The sequence below is a fragment of the Amblyraja radiata genome, chromosome 30, assembly GCF_010909765.2.
Source record: "Amblyraja radiata isolate CabotCenter1 chromosome 30, sAmbRad1.1.pri, whole genome shotgun sequence".
Classification (NCBI taxonomy): domain Eukaryota; kingdom Metazoa; phylum Chordata; class Chondrichthyes; order Rajiformes; family Rajidae; genus Amblyraja; species Amblyraja radiata.
This window is the reverse complement of record NC_045985.1, coordinates 25,863,668-25,879,208: the sequence shown is the minus strand read 5'-3', so window position 1 is coordinate 25,879,208 and position 15,541 is coordinate 25,863,668. Positions and strand designations below refer to the sequence as shown.

The following is a 15,541-nucleotide window of genomic DNA, read 5'->3' as shown; positions in this document are numbered from 1 at the left end:
CCCACTGTCTCGCGGAAAGCGGAGATTTTAATAGATTTCTTTCACTGAATTTCAAAATCCGGATTACAAAACATGGGGGGGGGGGGGGGGTTGTCCCCCACCTCTCAAAGCATGGAGGGGACGTCCCCCCCCCCGGATTTCCGCCCATGCTTCGGCCCACAATGTGCGTGCCAAACACGATGCCCCATCTCCTCTGCCTGCACTCAATCCACATCCCTCCGTTCCCTGCATATCATGCAAACGCCTCTTTAACATCACGATTGTATATTTAGGTTAGTTTTAGTTTGGAGATACAGTGCAGAATCGGTGTAGGAAGGAAATGTGGATAGATTCAAAACGCTGGAGTAACTCAGCGGGTCAGGCAGCATTTCTGGAGAGAAGGAATAGGTGACGATTCGGATCGAGACCCTTCTTGAGACTGGTTACGGCTAAGGGAAATGAGAGATATACATGGAAACAGAAACATAGAAAATAAGTGCAGGAGGAGGCCATTTGGCCCTTCAAGCCAGCACCGCCATTCACTGTGATCATCCACAATCAGTAACCCGTGCCTGCCTTCTCCCCATATCCCTTGATTCCACTAGCCCCTAGAGTATCTAACTCTCTTTTAAATTCATCCAGTGAATTGGCCCCCACAGTTTTCTGTGGCAGGGAATTCATTCAAGAGAGTGGTGAGTCTGTGGAATTTTCTGCCTCAGAGGGCGGTGGACTCCAGTTCTCTTAATACTTTCAAGAGAGAGCTAGATAGGGCTCTGAAAGATAGCGGAGTCAGGGGATATGGGGAGAAGGCAGGAACGGGGTACTGATTGGGGATGATCAGGCCTGATCACATTGAATGGTGTTGCTGGCTCGAAGGGCCGAATGGCCTCCTCCTGCACCTATTGTCTATTGTCTATTAATGCTCACCTGGCCCACAGGTAATAACGAATAAAGGTATGTGCAGCTGAACTCACCTGGTTCCTCGACCCGGAACTTCCTGTGACCATTGAACTCTGAGTACAACTGTGTGGAGTAGGCCTGAATCTCATAGTCTCCGACCCTTGAAACAAAACGAAATTTGAATCCAGTCAAAGTGTGTTGACAAATTAAAATCCTTTGATATAACTTTATGCATTAAGTCTCCATTTTCAGTTTAGTTTATTGTCACGTGTACCGAGGTACAGTGAAAATCTTTTCTTGCATGCTAACCAGTCAGCGGAAAGACAATACATGATTACAATCGAGCCATTTACAGTGTACAGATAAATGATATGGGAATAACGTTTAGTGCAAGGTAAAGCCAGTGAAGTCCGATCAAGTCCTGCCATTCTCAGCGACGTCAACATTTGAAACATGGAAGATGGACACGAAAGAAGAAGATTCTGAAATAGCGTTTGTCGGCACTGGGCCTGTACTCGCTGAAGTTTAGAAGGATGAAGTTTAGAAGTTTACTAGAATGTTGCCTGGGTTTCAGCAACTAAGTTACAGAGAAAGGTTGAACAAGTTAGGGCTTTATTCTTTGGAGCGCAGAAGGTTAAGGGGGGACTTGATAGAGGTTTTTAAAATGATGAGAGGGATAGACAGAGTTGACGTGGAAAAGCTTTTCCCACTGAGAGTAGGGAAGATTCAAACAAGGGGACATGACTTGAGAATTAAGGGACTGAAGTTTAGGGGTAACATGAGGGGGAACCTCTTTACTCAGAGAGTGGTAGCTGTGTGGAATGAGCTTCCAGTGAAGGTGGTGGAGGCAGGTTCGTTTTTATCATTTAAAAATAAATTGGATAGTTATATGGATGGGAAAGGAATGGAGGGTTATGGTCTGAGCGCAGGTATATGGGACTAGGGGAGATTATGTGTTCGGCACGGACTAGAAGGGTCGAGATGGCCTGTTTCCGTGCTGTAATTGTTATATGGTTATTATATGGTTATATGATGAGGGGGTACCTCATTGAAACACAGAATAGTGAAAGGCTTGGATAGAGTGGATGTGGAGAGGATGTTTCCACTAGTTGGAGAGTCTAGGACCAGAGGTCACAGCCTCAGAATTAAAGGACATTCCATTAGGAAGGAGATGAGGAGGAATTTCTTTGGTGAATCAGTGGAATTCACTCCCACGGAAGGTTGGTCTTGACTAGTGTTGCCAACTGTCCCGTATTAGCCGGGACATCCCGTATATTGGGCTAAATTGGTTTGTCCCGTACGGGACCGCCCTTGTCCCGTATTTGACCGCTACTACTCGGGTCGAGGGGACTGTCTGGTCGTCCGGCCCCGCCTCACCCGTCCTGACGTAGTGCAGCCCATGGAGTGCAGCAGCAGCAGCAGCAGCAGCAGCAGCTCCTCGCCCGTGGCCCCGTCTGTCGGTCGGCAGCCCGGCCCAGCTGTCCGACCTTTGCTTACCGCCGACACCACCACCACCCCTCCTTCTCATGGCCGATCATCGGTTCACGAGTTGGACGGGGCGCCGGACTTGGCGCGCGACGAAAGAAAAAGGGTCCCGACCCGATACATCACCTATTCATTTTATTCCAGAGATTCTACCTGTCCCACTGAAGGTCTATCCACAAATCTTTCTGCTGTCTCTGCTTGAACTCACACTCAGACCCTTGCTCTGTTAAGAGAGGCAGATCAAATCGCTAACGATTAACGCCTCCACATTTCCATGAGCATTGTCCCCTTTGATCTGTGTTTTCACACCTTACCTTCCCCATATCTCTGTGTCCCTCTCTCTCCCCTGACTCTCAGTCTGAAGAAGGGTCTCGACCCGAAAAGTCACCCATTCCTTCTCTCCAGAGATGCTGCCTGTCCCGCTGAGTTACTCCGGCATTTTGGGTCTATCTTCGAATGTATCGTCCGTGTCATAAACCAGAAAGATAAAACCTGGATATTTCCAGCAGCTAATTTTATTTGATTGAAAGATACAGCATGGAAACAGGCCCTTCGGCCCATCTGGTCCATGCCAACTAGCAATTGGTGGTGGAGGTAGATGCGATTGATAGGATCATAGTGTCATAGAGTGATACAGTGCGGAAACAGGCCCTTCAGCCCAGCTTGCCCACTCCGGCCAACATGTCCCAGCTACACTAGTCCCACCTGCCTGCGTTTGGTCCAAATCCCTCCAAACCCGTCCTATCCATGTACCTGTCTAACTGTTTCTTAAATGTTGGGATAGTCCCAGCCTCTACTACCTCCTCTGGCAGCTTGTTCCATACACCCACCACCCTCTGTGCAAAAATGTTGCCCCCTCAGGTTCCTATAAATCTTTTCCCCCTTCATCTTACACGTATGGACGGCCACGGTGGTGTAGCGTTAGAGTTGCTGCCTTATGGCCCTGTCCCACGGTACGAGTTCATTCCAAGAGCTCTCCCGAGTTTAAAAAAAAATCAAACATGTGGTAAGCACGGAGAATGAACGTAGCGGGTACGTCGGAGCTCGGGGACGTCTCTTAACGGCTCGTAACGCTGACGGCAGGTACACGGGAAGACTCGCTAGCGGCAGGTAAGCACGGGAAGACTCGTGAAGATTTTTCAACATGTTGAAAAATGTCCACGAGAGCCCCGAGTACCGACGAGCGGCCATTACCGTAAATCTCCGAGTTCGAATCAGGGCAAACTCGGGAGAGGTCTTGGAATGAACCCGTACCGTGGGACAGGGCCATTACAGCGTTTGCAGCGCTGGAGACTCGGACTCGATCCACCCTTTGTGTGAAAAAGGTTGCCCCTCAGGTTCCTATTACCTCAGCTTCCTATTAAAGTGAGTTTTAATAGTAAGTGTGTTTCAGCGGGCCTACTCTACGAACACCCCACCTGATGCCACAGTTGGAAACATTGAAGACTCACGTTAAGGGTGTAAACTGGATCTCGCCTCTGCAGACATTGTCTGACCCGTGTACTTCACTCACAACTTCCACCACCTTCTTGCCTTCTTTCTGCAGCGGAACAAGAATGAAACTTTAGGAGGGACGACATTCGGCTGGGACGGATGCAGCAAGGATTCACGATGATGTTACCAGATCTGAAGGCTATGAGTTATAAGGAGATGCTGGATAGCTTTGGGGTCATAGAGTCATAGAGTGATACAGTGGGCAAACAGGCCCTTCGGCCCATCTTGCCCACACCAGCCAACAATGTTCCATCTACACTAGTCCCACCTGCCTGCCTTTGGTCCATATCCCTCCAAACCTGTCCTATCCATGTACCCGTCCAACTGTTTCTTAAACGTTGGGATAGTCCCAGCCTCAACTACCTCCACTGGCAGCTTGTTCCATACACCCACCACCCTTGTGTGAAAAAGTTACCCCTCGGATTCCTGTTAAATCTTTTCCCCTTCACCTTGAACCTGTGTCCTCTGGTCCTCTATTCCCCTACTCTGGGTAAAAATCCGTGCATCTACCCGATCTATTCCTCTCATGATTTTGTACACCTCTATAAGATCTCCCCTCATCCTCCTACTCTCCCAGGAATAGTCCCAGCCTACACAACCTCTCCCTATAGCTCACACCCTCTAGTCCTGGCAACGTCCTTGTAAATCTTCTCTAAACCCTTTCAAGCTTGACAATATCTTTCCTGTAACATGGTGCCCAGAACTGAACACAATATTCTAGATGCGGTCTCACCAACGTCTTATACAACTGCAACATGACCTCCCGATTTCTATACTAAATACTCTGGCTGTTGAAGGCCAAAGTGCCAAAATACTTTTTGACCACCTCATCTACCTGTGACTCGACCTTCAAGGAACCACGCACCTGTACCTCTAGATCCCTCTGCTCTACAACACTACCCAGAGGCCGACCATTCACTGTGCAGGTCAAACTAAGCTCCACCCGCTGCGCTTCTTTGCAGCCCATTATCATTTAGTTAGTTATAAGTTAGGAACATTTTAACACTCCTTTGGCATGTTTTGACACGTTTTGACACTGGGGCTGGGACTATCCCAACGTTTAAGAAACAGTTGAACAGGTACATGGATAGGACAGGTTTGGAGGGATATGGACCAAGCGCAGGCAGGTGGGACTAATGTAACTGGGACATATTGGCCGGTGTGGGCAAGTTGGGTCGAAGGGCCTATTTCCACACTGTATCACATATGACTAAAACTCTTAAGGTCATAAGGGGATAGGAGCAGAATTAGGTAATTCGGTCCATCAAGTTTACTCCGCCATTCAATCATGGCTGATCTAACTCTCCCTCTCAACCCCATTCTCCTGCCTTCTCCCCGTAACCCCTGACACCCGAACTAATCAAGAATCTATCTATCTCTGCCTGTAAAATGAGTTTAAGAATAAGTGGTAGCCCATCTAGGACTGAGATGACGAAAAAACCTTTTTCACCCAGAGAGTTGTGAATCTGTGGAATTCTCTGCCACAGAAGGCAGTGGAGGCCAATTCACTGGATGTTTTCAAGAGAGAGTTGGATAGAGCTCTTAGGTCTAACGGGATCAAGGGATGTGGGGAGAAAGCTGGAAAGGGGTACTGATTGTGGATGATCAGCCATGATCATATTGAAACATAGAAACATAGAAACATAGAAATTAGGTGTAGGAGTAGGCCATTCGGCCCTTCGAGCCTGCACTGCCATTCAATATGATCATGGCTGATCATCCAACTCAGTATCCTGTACCTGCCTTCTCTCCATACCCTCTGATCCCCTTAGCCACAAGGGCCACATCTAACTCCCTCTTAAATATAGCCAATGAACTGGCCTCGACTACCCTCTGTGGCAGGGAGTTCCAGAGATTCACCACTCTCTGTGTGAAAAAAGTTCTTCTCATCTCGGTTTTAAAGGATTTCCCCCTTATCCTTAAGCTTTGACCCCTTGTCCTGGATGGCAATGCTGACTCGAAGGGCCGAATGGCCTACTCCTGCACCTATTTTCTATGTTTTTCTATATTTCTATACTAAGCTGATAAACCTACAAACTTGCAGGTCTTTGGAGTGTGGGATGAAACTGAAGATCTCGGAGAAAGCCCACGCAGGTCACGGGGAGAACGTGCAGACTCCGTACAGACAGCGCCCGTAGTCAGGATCGAACCTGGTTCCCTGGAGCTGTAAACGCTGGAGGGCAACAACACTACCGTTGCCCACCAAGTTATCAATGTTTTGAAATGACTGAACGTTTTGACACTACTGGGATATGGGAGGAAAATGGGACACTGGAAATTGAAGGGAAGGAATGGGTAACTCGATGAGATCTGAAGAAGGGTCTCGACCCGAAATGTCACCCATTCCTTCTCTCCAGAGATGCTGCCTGTCCCGCTGAGTTACTCCAGCATTTTGTGTCTATCTACAGTAATCGACGAGGGGCTGGTGAGGATGGGAGTGGCTTAGAGCAGCATCTTGGTGGAACAGAAAGGCAGCCACGAACCATGAGTCGTAGCGGGCTCTTGCATCCGGTAACCTTCATTGCGTGATCCAAGGTAACGGTCCTGAATCGCACTAGATAATTAGAATGGTACAACATTAGTCAAAAGGGCAAGAGGGTTCTTTTGAAATTTGTCCCAGATACAATTAAATTCTAACTTGCAGCAGCTCGACAGAATATGTAAACATAGTACGGCTGGCAACCGGAAGGTAGCCGGTTCGAATCCCGCTTGGAGTGCATACTGTCGTTGTGTCCTTGGGCAAGACACTTCACCCACCTTTGCCTGTGTGTGAATGTGTGTGAATGTGTGTGAGTGACTGGTGGTGGTCGGAGGGGCCGTAGGCGCAGATTGGCAGCCACGCTTCCGTCAGTCTGCCCCAGGGCAGCTGTGGCTACAGAAGTAGCTTACCACCACCGAGTGTGACTGAGGAGTGAATGAATAATGCGATGTAAAGCGCCTTGAGTATTAGAAAGGCGCTATATAAATCCCATCCATTATTATTATTATTACACTGTAAACAATATAATACATGAAAAGTTATATATATATACACATATACATATATATACACACACACATACATATATACACATATGTATGGAAGAAGCTGTCCCTGGAAGTTACAGTTTTCAGGCTCCTGTACCCTCTTCCCGATGGCAGGGGTGAGATGAGAGCGTGGCGATGGTGGAGCGGATCTCTGATGACGCTGGGGCAAAAGGACAATTTACAGAGGACCATTTGACTTACAAGCCCGCACGTCTTTGGGATGTGGGAGGAAACCGGAGCACACAGAGGAAACCCACACGGTCACAGGGAGAACGTGCAAACTCCGCACACACAGACACACACACACACACAGACACAGACAAGCGCGCACACACACATGCACACACGGGCAGACGCACATGTGCAGTGCACACACTCACACACAGAGACAGACACACACACACACACGCACTCACACGCAGAGACAGAGACACACACCTGCATTCCCACGCACACACATGCACGTGCACACACATACTTACACATGCAGATGCAGACATGCATGCACTTAGGCACAGGCACACACGCACACACGCACACATACATGCAGACAGAGGCAGACATGCATGCACTAACACAGACAGATAGACAGACAGACAGACAGACAGACAGACAGACAGACAGACAGACAGACAGACAGACAGACAGACAGACACACACACACATACACACACACACGCACTCCGGCGCTGTGAGGCAGCAGCTCTACCCGCTGCACCACCGTGACTGTCCCAGTGCAGGGCAGTGGTACAGCATTCCCCTACCTGTCTCTCTGGGTGTGTATATCGGCTTGTCGGTCTCGATGAAGTTGAAGTAGGGTTTGGGTCGGAGTTGCAGGTTGACCTTTTTCTGATTGGTAAACAGCGCTGGTATCTCTGCCACAAGTCTAACGTACGACATCCTTCCCCTGGATTTACGCCTCTCCACGTATTCCGGACTGACCTGTAACAGTGAGATCCCAGCGTATGAGTTGGAGTTGAGATTAGTTTATTGTCTCATGTATGGTGGCAAGGTGGCGCAGCGGTAGAGTTGCTGCCTCACAGCCCCAGAGACCCAGGTTCGATCCCGACTACAGGTGCTGTCTGTACGGAGTTTGTACGTTCTCCCCCCGCTTGGGATTTTGCCGAGATCATCGGTTTCCTCCCACACTCCAGAAACGTACAGGTTTGTAGGTTAATTAGCTTGGTTTAAATGTAAATTGTCCCTAGTGTGTGACAAGGTCATTAGGTCATAAGGAATAGGAGTAGAATTAGGCCATTCGGCCCATTAAGTCTACTCCGCCTTTCATTCATCGCTGATCTATCCCTCCCTCCAAACTCCATCCTCCTGCCTTCTCCCCATAACCCCTGACTAATCAAGAATCTATTTATCTCTGCCTTAAAAGTATCCACTGACTTGGCCTCCACAGATTTCTGTGGCAAAAAATTCAATTGACAAAAGTACTTTCTCATCATCTACTTCCTAAAAGAATGTCCTTTAATTCTGAGGCTGTGACTAGACTAGACTCTCCCACCAATGGAAACATCCTCTCCACATCCACTCTATTCCTTTCACTATTCTGCACGTTTCAATGAGGTCCCCCTCCTCATTCTTCTAAACTCCAGCGAGCTCAGGCCCAGTGCCGGCAAACGCTCATCGTATGTTAACCCACTCATTCTTGGGATCATTCTCGTAAACCTCCTCTGGACCCTCTCCAGAGCCAGCACATCCTTCCTCAGATATGGGGCCCAAAATTGCTCACAATATTCCAAATGCGGCCTGACCAGCGCCTTATAGAGCCTCAGCATTTTTGTACACAAGCCCTCTTGAAATACATGCTAGCATTGAGTTTCGTTTCTTTGCTACCAATTCGACTTGCAGATTAACTTTTGGGGAATCCTGCACCAGCATTCCCAAATCCCTTTGTACCTCCGAATTCTGGATTCTCTCCCCATTTGGAAAATAGTCCACGCCTTTGATATCCGCTGATTTGGCCTCCAGAGCCCACTGTGGCAATGAGTTCCACAGATTCACCACCCTCTGACTAAAGAAGTTCTTCCGCACCTCCTTTTAAAAAGAGCTCCCTTTAATTCTGAGGCTGTGCCCTCTGGTCCTAGACTCTCCCACCAGTGCAAACATCCTCTCCACATCCACTCTGTCTTCCACACTATATTCCTACGACCAAAATGCATTAATCCACTCTTTGTTACACTATATTCCATCTTCCACTTCCTATAGGATGGTGTTAGTGTGCGGGGATCGCTGATCAGTGTGGACTCGGTGGGCCGAAGGGCCTGTTTCCGCGCTGTATCTCTAAACTAAATAAAACTAAAATTGAGTTGGCTGGTTTTTGACATGAAACTCCAGAAACGAGGGTATTGTCTGAGTCACTTGTACCCCATTCATAAGCTGGGGTTCTGAACAGTTCACCGTACAAACCCACATGTCTTTGGAGTGCGGGAGGAAACTGAAGATCTCGGAGAAAACCCACGCAGGCCACGGGGAGAACGTGCAAACTCCGTACAGACAGCGCCCGTAGTCGGAATCGAACCAGGTTATCTGGTGCTGTGAGGCAGCAACTCTACCGCTGCGCCACCGTGCCACTCTCCAATTCAAAGCCCACACACCGACCAACATGTCCCATTGTTCAGTTAAGTTTAGAGATACAGCGCGGAAACAGGCCCTTCGGCCCACCGAGTCCGTGCCGACCAGCGATCCACGCACACTAGTATTATCCTAGAATAGAATAGAATAGCCTTTTATTGTCATCCAGACCGAAGTCTGAACGAAATTTAAGCAGTCATACATACAATACAATACAATAAAAAACAACAATAAACACATATTAACATCCACCACAGTGAGTCCACCCAACATCTCCTCACTGTGATGGAGGCAAAAGTCTTAGGGCTGCAGTCTCTTCCCTCCTCTTCTCCTTCTGCGCTGAGGCGATACCCCCCGGGCGATGTTAAAACCTGTCCTGCGGCTCAAACACCGCGGCCCGGGGTAGTCGAAGCTGCCGCTCACCAGACCTGCTGACGCAGCCGCTGGCCCGCGGCCGAACCCCGGACTCAGGCCACCGCCACCAGAACTGCCGTCCCAGCCCCCGGAGCATCGTTCCAGCCCCGAGCCGGATCGCCCTCACGTGAGTACTGCCACCGTCTCAGCCTCGCGCCAGGCCGCCGCTCCTCCCTCGCGCCAGGCCGCCCCGACTGGGCGCCGCTCCTCCCTCGGGCTGGGCCGCCCCGACCGGGCGCCGCTCCTCCCTCGCGCCAGGCCGCCCCGACCGGGCACCGCTCCTCCCTCGGGCTGGGCCGCCCCGACCGGGCGTCGCTCCTCCCTCGGGCTGGGCCGCCCCGACCGGGCGCCGCTCCTCCCTCGGGCTGGGAACGCCGTACCTCCCCGAGCTCGGCTACTCCGACGGGAGCACCGTTCCTTCCTCGGGCCGGCCGTCACAGCCCCTCACGAAAGCCCTGTTCCAGCCCCGAGCCGGGCCGTCCTCACGGGAGCGAGCTCAGTGCGAGTCCTGGCGGGCTCTATATATCTATCCTATATATACTAGGGACAATTTATACTTAAACCAAGCCAATTAACCTACAAACCTGCACGTCTTTGGAGTGTGGGAGGAAACCGAAGATCTGGGAGAAAACCCACACAGGTCACGGGGAGAACGTGCAAACTCCGTACAGACAGCACCCGTAGTCAGGATGGAACCCGGGTCTCTGGCGCTGTGAGGCAGCAACTCTACCACTGCGCCACCGTGCCACACTCCAATTCAAAGTGAATATAGAATCACACAGCATGGAAACAGGCCCTTCGGCCCAACTTGCCCATGCCAGCTACGAGAAAGGCTGAGACAAGTTACCTGGACAAACAAGACTTGGGTGAAGTTGTTTGCGTGGTTCAATTGCAGACTGTATTTCTCTGAACACTTCTTCAGGTTATTTTGATTGAAGAAGTAAATAGAACCATCGAGACTGCTCTCTGCCTCAAAGACTTGAACAGTGACCGACTCCTTCACACTCACACGAATTATTTTCGGAGCTGTAATCAAATACCTGAGGGGATACAGAGAGAGTGAGAGAGCTAGTTCAGTTTAGTTTATTGTCACATGTACCGAGGTACAGTGAAAAGCATTTGTTGCGTGCTAACCAGTCAGCGGAAAGACCATACATGATTGCAAGCAAGCCATTTACACTGTTATCGGACTCTTGAATGGCATCCCATAAGCTAGGTTTGAATTCCAGATCTTCCAGTCTACCTCGTTGCGACCTGTGCACTTTTCTCTTCCTAAATCTGCACTTTCACTTAGCTGTTTTCTCCATATTTTCTCTGTTGAACTCATGTGAAAAGATTTTGTTGCTTCAGTATTTAGTTTAGTTTAGTTTTTGTTTAGAGACACAGCGCGGAAACAGGCCCTTCGGCCCACCGAGCCCGCACCTCCCCGCAGGCTAATACTATCCTACACACATTAGGGACAATTTTATATTTATACCAAGCCAATTAAGCTACAAACCTGTACGTCTTTGGAGTGTGGGAGGAAACCAAAGATCCCTGAGAAAACCCACGCAGGTCACGGGGAGAACGCACAAACTCCAGACAGTACCCATAGTCGGGATCGAACCCAGGTCTCTGGCGCTGTGAGGCAGCAACTCTACCGCTGCGCCACCGTGCCATGGAGTAACTCAGTGGGTCAGGCAGCATCTCTAGAGAACACGGAATGGTTGATGTCTATCCATGAAGCAATCTTTATAGAAACATAGAAACATAGAAAATAGGTGCAGGAGGAGGCCAGTGGGCCCTTCGAGCCAGCACCGCCATTCCATGCAATCATGGCTGATCATCCCCAATCAATAACCCATGCTTACCTTCTCCCCATATCCCTTGATTCCACTAGCCCCTAGAGCTCTATCTAACTCTCTCTTAAATCCATCCAGTGACTTGGCCTCCACTGCCCTCTGTGGCAGGGAATTCCACACATTCACAACTCTCTGGGTGAAAAAGTTTTTTCTCACCTCAGTCTTAAATGGCCTCCCCTTATTCTTAAACTGTGGCCCCTGGTTCTGGACTCACTTTGCTTGTAGGCGGCATGGTAGAGTTGCTGCCTCACAGTGCCAGAGACCCGGGTTCGATCCTAACTACGGATGATGTCTGTACGGAGTTTGCACGTTCTCCCCGTGACCCGCGTGGGTTTTCTCCGGGTGCTCCGGTTTCCTCCCACACTCCAAAGACGCACAGGTTTGTCAGTTAATTGGCTTCTGTGAAATGCTAAACTGTCCCTAGTGTGTGTGGGATACTGCTAGTATACGGGGATCGCAGGTCGGTACAGACACGGCGGGCTGAAGGGCCTGTTTCCGCACTGTATCTCTAAGCAGGTCAGGCAGCATCTCTGGAGAACAGAGTTGACCAGAAACGTCACCTACAGTATCTATGCAGCAGTCTGAAGAAGGGTCTCGACCAGAAATGTCACCGACCCATGTTCTCCAGAGATGCTGCCTGACCCGCTGAGTTACTCCGGCACTTTGTGCCTGTTGTGCATCAACCAACACCTGCAGTTAGTTCTCGGTTTCTACTTACGAAGGCTTCTGTTCCGTGAGGGATATCCACAAAGAAAGGCAAAGAAGAATGGCCAGGGTGTCCATGGTGGGAGGAGGTGCTGTCCGCAGTGTGGTGCTTGGACAAGCAGCTCTGACAATGTCCAACTTTGCCAACGTTAGCCACCCTCGTTGAGATGATGTTACTCATTAACTGCAGACAGGTTTCACCATCGCACGGCAAACAGTGCTTTTAACTGTTTCATTTCCGGCCAACCATAACCCCTCCCGACAGCAGAGGAGGCCATTCGGCCCATCGAGTCATTGCTAGCTCCTACTTACCTTCTCAGGCCACGGGGGGAAGAACGTACGTACTACGTACAGACAGTGCCCGTAGTCGGGATCGAACCCGGGTCTCCGGCGCTGTGAGGCAGAGACTCAACCCGCTGCACCACCATGACGCCCTTCCAATTCAAAGAGGTTGCAGAGGCATAGAGTGATACAGCGTGGAAACAGGCCCTTCAGCCCAACTTGCCCACACCAGCTAACATGTCCCATGGTTTAGTTTAGTTTAGTTTAGTTTAGAGACACAGCCCGGCGGACACAGGCCCTTCGGCCCACTGAGTCTGCACCGACCAGCGATCCCCGCACACTATCCTACACACACTAGGGACAATTTACACTTATACCAAGCCAATTAAGCTACAAACCTGTACGTCTTTGGAGTGTGGGAGGAAACCGGAGCACCCGGAGAAAACCCACGCAGGTCACGGGGAGAACGTACAAACTCCGTACAGACAGCGCCCGTAGTCGGGATCAAACCTGGGTTTCTGACGCTGTAAGCGCTGCAAAAGGCGGCAACAATAAAAGGACTGGACAAGCTAGATGCAGGAAAAATGTTCCCAATGTTGAGGGAGTCCAGAACCAGGGGCCACACAGTCTTAGAATAAAGGGGAGGCCATTTAAAACTGAGATTAGAAAAAAACCTTTTTCACCCAGAGAGTTGTGAATTTGTGGAATTCTCTGCCACAGAGGGCAGTGGAGGCCAATTCACTGGATGAATTTGAAAGAGAGTTAGATAGAGCTCTGGGGACTAGTGGAATCAAGGGATATGGGGAGAAGGCAGGCACGGGTTACTGATTGTGGATGATCAGCCATGATCACAATGAATGGCGGTGCTAGCTCGACGGGCCGAATGGCCTACTCCTGCACCTATTTTCTATGTTTCTATGTAACTCTACCGCTGCACCACCGTCTCGCCCTCATTGAAGGAACAGGCCCTTCGGCCCACAGAGTCTATACTGAATGTAATCTCACCTGCCTGCATGTGGCCTACTTCCTTCATCATCTATTGACCCTGCATTCCCACCTAATCCTCCCGGGTTAGTTACTTTAGGCCCTCAGACAATATTTAAGAAGACTTTATGATTGCATGCTATCTATTCAGCGGAAAGACTATGCATGATTACAGAATATTGAAAGGCTTGGATTGAGTGGATGTGGAGAGGAAGTTTCCACTAGTGGGAGAGTCCAGGACTAGAGGTCACAGCCTCAGAATTAAAGGACGTAGAGGAGTAAGGTGCCCAAGCGAAATATGAGCTGTTCCTCCACTTTGCGCTGGGCCTCACTCTGACAGTGGAGGAGGCCCTGGACAGGAAGGTCAGTGTGGGAACGGGAGGGGGAGTTAAAGTGTTTGGCAACCAGAGAGAGGCAGCAGCTCTACCCGCTGCGCCACCGTGCACCATGGTGGGACGAAGGAGGACCAGTTTGTCCACGGGAGGCCAGCGTTGGACGAAAGAACAGCGGAAACAAGGTTCAGAAGTCATGGACGATTTTATTTGGTTACAGGGTGGCGCGTGGACGCAATCTCTGCTCAGTGGCAACGTCCAACCTTCTGGGAACCCCAGGCCTTCCAGGAATCTCTCTGGTAGGACGCAGGTATCTTCTCAATATCTTCATCCGTCCATTCAGAAGGTCCAAGAGTGGATCAGCCTGCAATAAGGAACAAAGGCCTGGTCGGTCCACAGCGTGAGGATAAGACACGGGAATGGCAATCCAGTTTAATTGTCGTGTTTAGAGCAGCGTTTCTCAACCGGGATTCCCCGGAACGCTGGAGGTAGCTCGGGGTAGTGATAAATAGGCTGATCATGCATTTATGAGTCATTTTTGTGTTTAATTTCATATTCGGAATTTTATTATACACACGTCTGGCATATTTATCGACATCTATTTAGCATATTTATGCCTTCATCTCCTCCCGACTGGACTATTGTAACTCACTTCTCCTTGGCATCAGCTCCACCAACATCAACCGACTCCAACTGGTCCAGAACGCAGCCGCCCGACTCATCACCCACACCAAATCCTGGCATCACATCACTCCAGTCCTCAAACAACTTCACTGGCTTCCCATCTCCCACCGGATCAACTACAAAATCCTGATCCTCACCTACAAAGCCCTCCACCATCTGGCCCCCCCCCCCCCCCCCCCCATATCTCACTGACCTCCTCTCCCCCTACCAACCCTCATGGTCCCTCAGATCCACATCAGCCAGTCTCCTCTCCATCCACAAGTTCAACCTCCGCAGTTTTGGGGACAGAGCCTTCTCCAGGGCAGCTCCCAGGCCTTGGAACTCCCTCCCCCAACTGATCCGCAATTCCGTGTCCCTCACCATCTTCCAGTCCTGCCTCAAGACCCATCTCTTCACCTCTGCCTATCCTTAGCCCCACGTCCCCCACCCTTTTCATCTGTGCATTAATTGCCTCATATTGTGTTTTGAATTGTATTCTGTCTTTACTTTGTGTACTAGTCATGTCTCTACTATTTATTTCATTCCCCTTACATGTTTTTCCTCTACCTGCTAAATTTTTGTAAGGTGTCCTTGAGACTCTTGAAAGGCACCCATAAATAAAATTTATTATTATTATTATTATATTTAGAATGTCATATTTAGCGGCGTCTATACGTTCGCCAGTGTAAAGTGGCCTTTAGTGGTCAGTGGACAGGAGCTGTACGTGACAGATTTGTGTATCATCATGTGACTCATTCTAGTACAGACACATGCACCGTCTCCATCAGGCCTGTCTGTGCTTCCTGGCAAAGATCCTATAGCGAGCAAGATGGTCCACTCGACGAAAAAGAC

General features: G+C 49.8%; 2 protein-coding genes across 2 annotated transcripts in view; both read right to left on the bottom strand.

Annotated features, from left to right (window-relative positions):
• Window positions 1-885: 885 nt before the first annotated feature.
• LOC116990045 (complement C5-like) lies at window positions 886-12,611 on the bottom strand. Its single transcript, XM_033047570.1, has 6 exons — window positions 12,442-12,611; window positions 10,730-10,922; window positions 7,650-7,827; window positions 6,342-6,412; window positions 3,816-3,904; window positions 886-1,039 (listed from the first exon to the last, which is right to left on the bottom strand). Exons 1-6 carry the CDS (start codon window positions 12,504-12,506, stop codon window positions 886-888), a joined length of 750 nt encoding a protein of 249 aa, XP_032903461.1. The 5' UTR covers window positions 12,507-12,611.
• A 1,601-nt stretch (window positions 12,612-14,212) lies between these two features.
• LOC116990201 (complement C3-like) overlaps window positions 14,213-15,541 on the bottom strand; it is a 63,095-nt gene continuing 61,766 nt past the window's right edge. Inside the window, exon 22 of the mRNA XM_033047748.1 lies at window positions 14,213-14,390. The gene's annotated coding sequence lies outside the window, so the exon portion shown is untranslated. The remainder of the gene's footprint in view (window positions 14,391-15,541) is intronic.

Bases quoted from the DNA above. Each gene is read 5' to 3' on its own strand.
- LOC116990045 (XM_033047570.1), bottom strand. From the start codon at position 12,506: ATGGACACCCTGGCCATTCTTCTTTGCCTTTCTTTGTGGATATCCCTC. The intron at 6,413-7,649 runs GTAGGGGAATGC...CTAATTATCTAG, and splicing joins ATACACACCCAGAGAGACAG to TGCGATTCAGGACCGTTACC. The intron at 1,040-3,815 runs GTGAGTCTTCAA...TTTTGTTTCAAG, and splicing joins ATCCAGTTTACACCCTTAAC to GGTCGGAGACTATGAGATTC.